At 41.7% G+C, this 8,299-nt stretch overlaps 1 protein-coding gene across 1 annotated transcript in view; it reads right to left on the bottom strand.

The window, feature by feature from the left end:
- VEGFC (vascular endothelial growth factor C) overlaps nucleotides 1–2,593 on the bottom strand; it is a 544,599-nt gene extending 542,006 nt beyond the window's left edge. The window contains exon 1 of the mRNA XM_044062523.1: nucleotides 1,871–2,593. Coding sequence (XP_043918458.1) covers nucleotides 1,871–1,984 — 114 coding nt within the window. The 5' untranslated portion in view covers nucleotides 1,985–2,593. The remainder of the gene's footprint in view (nucleotides 1–1,870) is intronic.
- Nucleotides 2,594–8,299: the final 5,706 nt, after the last annotated feature.

Consider the following 8,299-nt stretch of genomic DNA (forward strand, 5'->3'; position numbering starts at 1 on the left):
GAAAGATATTAAAAACACAAAGAAATAATATAGTAACTTTTCAGGGTAAGGCTCGCTGTATTCTTCCATCCTTATGTATTATAGGTTACTACTGGAAAATATATGTGAGTACAATAACTGTGTGTTCAAGAATACACAACTAAAATAATTACAATGTTTTACAGGCGCATAACTGTTTTACTGTACATATATAAAAGAGCAAGTGTTATCAGTGTTTATCTCTGTTTTAGTTTTATTTAAATCTCCTGAGATTCTCTACATTAATGGCACACAGATCATAAGATGACAAGATGGGAATTACAAATCATGAAGCCTGATGATGTTAACAGTGACAATGTGCCATGTTATTGTACATAACAAATGTATCTGAAATGTATGTGACAGACCATACTTGCTTTTTATTTTGGAGCTGTTTGTGCCTTGACTGTGATTTACACCTAATTAAGCTCTGAGCAATGTCATCCCTAATGAATGTGGTGCCACCTTCTTTAAATATCAGAGTATATTCTAACACCATAATTAATGATCATGGTATGTGAGCTAGAAGTTTCCAACATGAGAATACGCATACAAAAATAAAAATGTAACTTGCATATATGTGCCCTGACCCTTACCATATACTTCTGTAGAAATACATCTCACCAGAAGAAAAGACCACAGTGCCTTGTGTTACTGACATACTATGGCCTTTCTCTTGTAATGCCACACTTTCAGATGAACACAACACGCGTTAATTCCCGATTTCCATTTACTTCAAAAGGTATTATGTCAAGTACTGCGCATTCCTCTGTCAAAAATCCTGAAACTCCCTGCTTAACTAATATATAAGTTGTCCTCCAATCATTATCCTAACGTACCCCTCCACCCCCAGCAAAGAAACGTAACTGCAAAATACAAACAAGTTGTAATTTTCTTGGTTAACATTCTAGCTCAAAAGTACCTACGATTATTAGGCGCTGCACTCACTATGACTTTACACAAAACAATTCGGTGGACAGGGAGGTGGCAATTGTCCACAACACATCTAATGACATTTAGAAGTATAAATTTGCAGTAATGTTATCAAGTCCTACAATATGCAAACTTAGAAGCGTGTCTGCAAACGATGCCCATACTAAAGTTTGATCACGTGTCAGCGGCGCAAAGCATTTTCCCCACTTATGCTTTGCACTTTGATACATTTTTCGTGGACACTGAGGGGGTTCGCACGAATACTTTAACAGTACATAATAATGAAATTGATTCGACCTGCCAGAGACCTCAGTAATGGGCAAATAACGACTACACTGTGTCTCAAACTCCTCAATGTGTGTAGTTTGGTACCACAGAGCCTCCTTCACGATTAGACACATGTGGAACTGTGTATTCAGAGATTGCTTCACGTGTGGGACAGTGTAGTTGCAGAGTGCTTTTTGAGACAGTGGACACGCGCCATAACTCTCAACCAATCAGGCAAAAATCCAAAAATAATCAAGGACACTTTAAAGCACGAGACAGTACTAGTAACTCGCTACGTTGTCAGAATAAGATAATGTGAAGTAATAACATGTTCTGATGCAAAAGAAGTCTGTAAGTCTAATAATTCATTGCCATTGCTTATTAAATGTACTTCTCATTTTCTCCAGAAAAAGTTTTAGGTGGGACTAAGGGAAGCAAGGGCTAAATGTTGAGTAAAAAATCAGGGACGTCCTTAAAATCAGGGGTTTTTGATATGTATGCATGTGGCTGTCCTAAAACCACATCAGATGCAATAACCCAGGACTTATAGAGTGGATGGGGGATGGAGGGGGGCAGGTATGTGGCGCTTGCACAATGCAAAATGACAGCTGATTATTAACTGCAGTGCGAAACAAATTAACATGGCACCTACCTTTATATCCACAGACTCTGAATAGTCATCATAATAACCCTGTCCCGATTCAAAACCAGTGCATTTTGGAATGCAGACTGTAAAAATAAGAAGCCCGAATTCCAGCATGTACATTTTTCAGTGATTTAGTTTCCCTTTTTTTCCCAAACTAAGTTAGTGCTCTCTGATGCCAGATAAATCCAAAATAATTTTGCCAAGGCGATCTAATGCTTCCAACTTCCAAGTTCCAACTCTTTTCAGGATTTCCAAGTAGCGAAATAAAAGGAAAGTCACGCATCCAAAGGCTCCCGACCTTACGTGAGTTATTTCAGTGACAATGTTTTGGCATATACTTCTATTTTAATATAAACGGAAGAAAGAAAAATGACAAAAATAAATATATAAAACTGAAACCTCACAAAAGTTCTCTTGCCTCATAAATCGGCATAATGATAATTTTCGCCAAATTGCAGACCCGGTGCATACTACCCTGCAGTAAGAGGCAAATAGCAAAGAATGGCATGTTTAATAATGTAGTCCAAAGTGACAGTATCAAGTATTCGCCTCCTCCCCCTGCATTCAGAATCAAATCACTTTCTCTTTCTTCCAGAGCACAAAGCAGTACAAAACAAGTAGGAGCTGCTATTGCTTCAGTGCTGGATGCCTACTAGCTCGGAAACCTGAGATGAAACGCGTGTGCGCTTTCTGCATGAAAACTCCGCCAGCCGCTAGCAGTGCCTTCTATAATAGCAGTGCGCTACTGCAGCGATCTGGTATCACATTACCAAAAGTAGTGCACGGACTGTAAAGTCCGCCCACTGACATCATTAAATCAGACCCTTACTGAAAACACCCGCCTTCCGTTTAAACTGGACCTGTACAGACGCTGTGCACCTTTAGCACCTCCTCTGGCAGTACCAGAGATGGAATGGAACAATTCGCCCTTCCAAATGATGAGGGATCTGTTCCGAACATAAAAGTGTACCTCAGCAGGCGGAGAGCACGTTAAAAGCAGCTCCTGCGCTATTCTTTATTTTGTTTTACTGTTATTGTTTGTATGCTGTTTCTAAGCATATCATGTTAGCCGTTATAAACAGAAACGATTGCTCTGAAAAGTAGCATCGTTGCTTTTTTTCCCAGCGAAACCCAGTAATGGGGGGAGAAGGGAGCATAAATATCAACTGTCCATATTTTTTGACTCATATTTTAGTCCGTTTCTCATAAAATTGTACTTTTCTGGCCAGTAATTGAGGACTGAAGTCAGAAATATGGCAAACATTTGATTTTCAGACTTCAAATTCATGCTAATGTAAAACCTGTTATTCTATCAACTTTCTAAGTTTGTAAGAGCACTATTTAAAAACTGTACCTACTTTTGGCCCACCATTATTTCTGGCTTTGTCCAGATTTCTTGCACTAAGAGACTGAGAGTTATGGAAGAGAGGTGTTGGGATTCCTATTACCTTTAGAACATTATAAGCCCCGGCAGAGTTAACAGCACCATTCTTCTCAAAGATCCTTGATTCACTGCACTGAGTTTTGTTCTACTTCTCCTAAAACTGGTGGTTTTGTGAAAAAAAAGGATTATACTTAATAAATAATTATAATTACTGGAGTTATTGACTTATTTTACTTCAGAAAATGCATGTTACTTCATATCATCATATTCTGTCAACTTCTCAACGTAATAAGTTCATAGGTTCAGAGGTATGTACTAGGCTATATGCCCGAAGGCATTTATAAGCCTAGCCGGAATTGTGTTGGCTTTCGCCGCCCCCTTAGATTAGTTCCCTGTGCCTCTGTCCAGCAGAGCCATTGAAGTGATCCCCGGGGTAAACTTTCTATTTCCCATCCACTCATCAAGGCTAGAGTGGAGCTCTGCCTAATGTAGATTGGAATCTTGTTCCAGAGCATGGGAAGCCTCTGGGACAGGAATCTATCCCTCCAGCATGTCCTATTTATTGTTGTGGTGAGGTTTAGATCCCTAGAGCATGTAGCTCAAGGGGATATGGTTTTCTTTAAGTGGAACATGTCCATCAATTCTGTGTTGGACATGGCCTTGTATGTCAGGCATAGATCACCTCTGAGTAGGCGGTATGCAACCGAGTACAGCTGGAGTTTCTTCAGTCGAGCTGCATAGGGCATCTGTTTGAGGCCAGTGATCCTCTTGGTGAGGTACTTCTGTGGTCTTTCCAGCTGTTACAGGTGTCTTGTAAGGTACATCCCAAATGGGGCATTGTACTTTATGATGGGTCTGATGAGTGATGCGTAGAGGGGCACAATGACCTCTTTTAATCTGGATGCAAACCCTTTTGTGATTAGGTGGGCCACATAGAAGGATTTTCTAACCACTTTGGCAATGTGATTATCAAAGGAGAGATTACTATCTACTTGGGTCCCCAGATCTCTTATTACAGCTTGCGTATTTAGGGGGCTACCACCAATGCGGTAGCTTGTGGGTACTTTGTTTTTTCCAAAGGGGATGACTATGCAGTTTTTGGCATTTAGCTTGAGGCCATGGTTTTGACACCAGGTATCTGTCTCAGTGAGACCCTTTTGGAGGATATCTGTGTCAGCCGAAGAGTCAATTATAGCCCCTAGTTTGCAGTTGTCTGCGATCTTGGTCAGCCATAGACCTCCTGTGCTTGCCTGTACCTCTGAGAAGTATATGCCGAACAGGAGGGGTCCTAGGACTGAGCCCGGGGGAACACCACTTGTAACCGGTTTAGAGTCAGACCTAGCTCCCGCAACTCATACCATGTGGGTTCTGTCCGTGAGCCAGGTGGCAACCCATCTCGTGATGTATGGGTTTATGTTCAGGCTGGTGAGCTTGTCTATAATATCAGAATGGGGAATGGTGTTGAAGGCCTTTGCAAGGTCTAGGTAGGCTGTGTGGACCACCTTTCCCTCATCTATAGCCTTGGTAACTGTCCCAAAGAAGTCCACCAGGTTTAGGAGGCATGATTTGACCTTAACAAAGCCAAACTGGGTAGGGTCCAGTGTTTGGAGATTCCCAATGTCTCTGTTAATGAGATCTATGATGATGCGCTCCATAGCCTTGCAGACCAAGCTAGTTAGGCTTATAGGGCGATAGTTCCCAGGGTCTGTTGTGGCTCCACCTTTTTGGAGCAGAATAACCGTTGCTGTCCACCACTCTCTGTGCATGTAGCCTGTGGAGAGGCTGAGTTTGAACAGTGTGTTTAGGTGAGGGGTTAGTTCATCTTTGAGCGTGTGTAGGACGCAGCCTGGGACACTGTCCGATTCCATTGATGCTGTGTTTTTGGCTTTGGAGAGGGCTGTTTTAACCTGAGTGTCTGTGATTTCAGGGGCACTATATTCTTCTGGCATGGTTATGGGCCCTTTTGGGGGTGAGAGGGGGTGTGAAGTTTGCACTGAACCTGTCTGCCAGGATGTTGGCGATATTGGTCGGTTCAGTGTATTTTGTGCCATTCTGCACTAACTCCGAGCAGATCTGAGAATTGCCACTTAGATTCTTGACATAGCTAAAGAATACCTTGTGGTTATCTTTGGTGTCCTTGGCAATTTTTCTTTCGAAGCTAGCCTTGGATGATTTTATGAGGGATCGTAGTTTCTTGTTGATACTGATCAGGGATGTCTTACCTTCTTGGGATTTTACTCTTTTCTGTACTAGTTTCCTCCTTCTATTGTATAGCTTGTTTATGGCAGGGGTCCACCAGACTGGTTTCCTTTACTTGGAGGAGTGAGTCTTGGTTTTGCTTGGGATAGCACAATCCATGCATTCTTGTAGGTGTCCGTAGAGTGCATTAGTAAAGGATTTTGCAGCTTGGGCAGCATTATCTTTTAGCATGGGGGCTTTGAAACTTTCCACCTCGGTCTTAAGTAACATGAAGTTTGCTTTTGAAAAGTTTTTCACAGTGGTTTCTTTAACCAGGGGTGGGGGCAGAATGTGGATATCCAGAGTCATTAGTTTATGGTCAGATCTAACCAGCCAGGGCTTGGCCTCCAGTGTGGAACACCGGTCGCCCATGTTGGTGATGAGCAGGTCCAATATGTTGTCACCTCTGGTGGGGGTGTTGACCAGTTGATCCAGGGCGTTTGAGTTTATAAATTCTAGGAAATGTTGGGCAAGGGAGTTAGCACTTGAGTAGTTCTTCCAGTTAATGTTTGGGTAATTGAAATCACCCAATATTAGGGTATTTGGTAGGACCTTTATGTTTCCTAGTGTTTACAGAAATACGGAATGGAGGTCCTGGGACATGGTGGGTGATATGTATCAAGATACAATTTGAATTGCAGTTTTGCCCATTGTTAGTTGCATGTGGATGATCTCTGAAGCATCGTGCTGTGCCACTAACCTGGAGGTGTGGGTATCCTTGATGAATATGGATATGCCCCCGCCTTTTGTATTTCGGTCTGGATTTTGTGGCCAAAACGTATGGTATGAGTTGTAGCCTGGTAGTGCTGGGGTACTCTCTGGAGCCTTATACCAGGTTTCTGTTACTGCATATATATTGATTTTCTCCATACTGAGGAGTGTCTCGAGTGCGTGCATTTTGAGGTTTAGACTTCGGGCATTGAGCAGCATTACCCTCAGTTTTTTGTTACTTGTGCTATTTATGGCGGTGGATTTCTCTTTTGAGCTTTGCCTAAAAAAGGCACTATGGGGGTGGCAAGAGCCTTGGACAGTATTTGAAAGCCTAAGGGTATCAGATATCCATGATTTGAAACATTTGTTTCTGTTTTTTTTTTCTGGATTGGTCTCTATCATACACATCTCAACCTTCCATCTCCAAAATGTTGGATATTATCTGTCATAATAACTGGGTAAAATGCAGGGTATGTACTAACAGCTTACTAACAACTTAAACTGGGAAGCTTGTAGGATGGTTAAATGTCTTACTTTACTCTTACAAAAACTTGTTTTGATGAATTAATATGACTTGTCTGTTTTATTTACCATCGCTATTAGTAAAAAAAAAAATCCTAACACTGAAACTGTGTCAGACCCTTCCAGTATGGAATAGCAAGTAAGTCAAACTTTTCAAGACTGAAAATGAGGTATGCTTCTTATAATGAGGTAAACTTGAGAGGTCTGGTCCCTGATTCAGGAGGCAAAAGGTTAAGTGCCTACCTTCCTTCCCCTCAGATTAGAGCAGAAGGCTGGCTGCTCAACTTTCTTCCAAGCTTCTAGTAGCCATAGGTCTACTGTGGTGCCAAACATTCCTTCTATAATTTAGGAAGGCAAATAACTCATCTGTATGCAGTTATGTAAATACTGGTGTTATTCTGTTTGTAACCTTTTGGGTGGCTATATTATAAGCCACATAATGTAGTCAAACATTTTTGCATTTTATTATTTTATTTTCTTGACTTGACACATTATCTTTCCTATGACACAGCATTCCTAAATAATAAATTTCTTGCAAGTAAAGAAAGTTAAAATTGACTGAGCATATTCCTGTAACACTGCTTCACAGTTGGAGCTCAATTTATGAAAACTACCAAGTCTGGGGGGAAAAAAAAAAAAAAAAAAATATATATATATATATATATATATATATATATATATATATATATATATATATATATACTACCATGGCAGGGCTAGCCACTTGACAGTATAAAATATGGCTCTAGGTGATTCGGTCATGTTGCCTGTCGCCAAAAAATGGGCATGGGTAGTTACCGGTGATAAGTGGGTTGAGGACCCGGCCTACTCTCTGACCCACGCCAGGGACCCATGCTAACGGTGGGAGGGGTATACGTGCCCCTATTGGCCAGTGTGTGCTCACCATAAAAGCCCAGCAGACCTGGGTCAATAGGCTACTGGCTGGCCGGTGTCTAGTTGCCCAGCCTGGGTTACCTGGGATAGCTCTGTTGAGTGAAATCTGGACATAAAACCAACCAACCTGCCAAACATGAACTGAGAATTGCTACGCTTAATGTAGGTTCACTGACAGGATGCAGCTTAGAAGTGGATGACATGATGATATGGAGGAGGCTGGACATCCTATGTATCCAAGAGACGAGATGGAAGGGCAGTGCAACAAAGCCACTTGGCTTGGGATCCAGACTCTACTACTCAGGTGGTGGACAGGCTAGAAATGGTGTAGGAATTGTGGTGAGACAGACGCTTCAGAAGTCAGTGAGGGATATCATCAGAATTAAAGACAGACTCATGGCAATCAGACTCCAGTGTAATGATAGGACAGTATTCATAATCTCAGCCTATGCCCCACAGCAGGGTTGTGATAGTGAGGAAAAGAGTGCATTCAGACAGCAGTTGCAGGACCTACTAGATAAAGCAGGACAACATGAATTGGTGTTGATAATGGGTGACTTAAATGCACATATCGGGACAGACAGAATAGGATATGAGGACTGCCTGGGTCCACATGGGTGGAGCAATAGGAATAAAGAAGGAGAAGCCATTATAGACTTCTGTCTGACAAATGGCTTGATAGTAGC

Source organism: Protopterus annectens, chromosome 2.part1 (genome assembly GCF_019279795.1).
Source record: "Protopterus annectens isolate FY-2018-M chromosome 2.part1, PAN1.0, whole genome shotgun sequence".
NCBI classification, from domain to species: Eukaryota; Metazoa; Chordata; order Ceratodontiformes; family Protopteridae; genus Protopterus; species Protopterus annectens.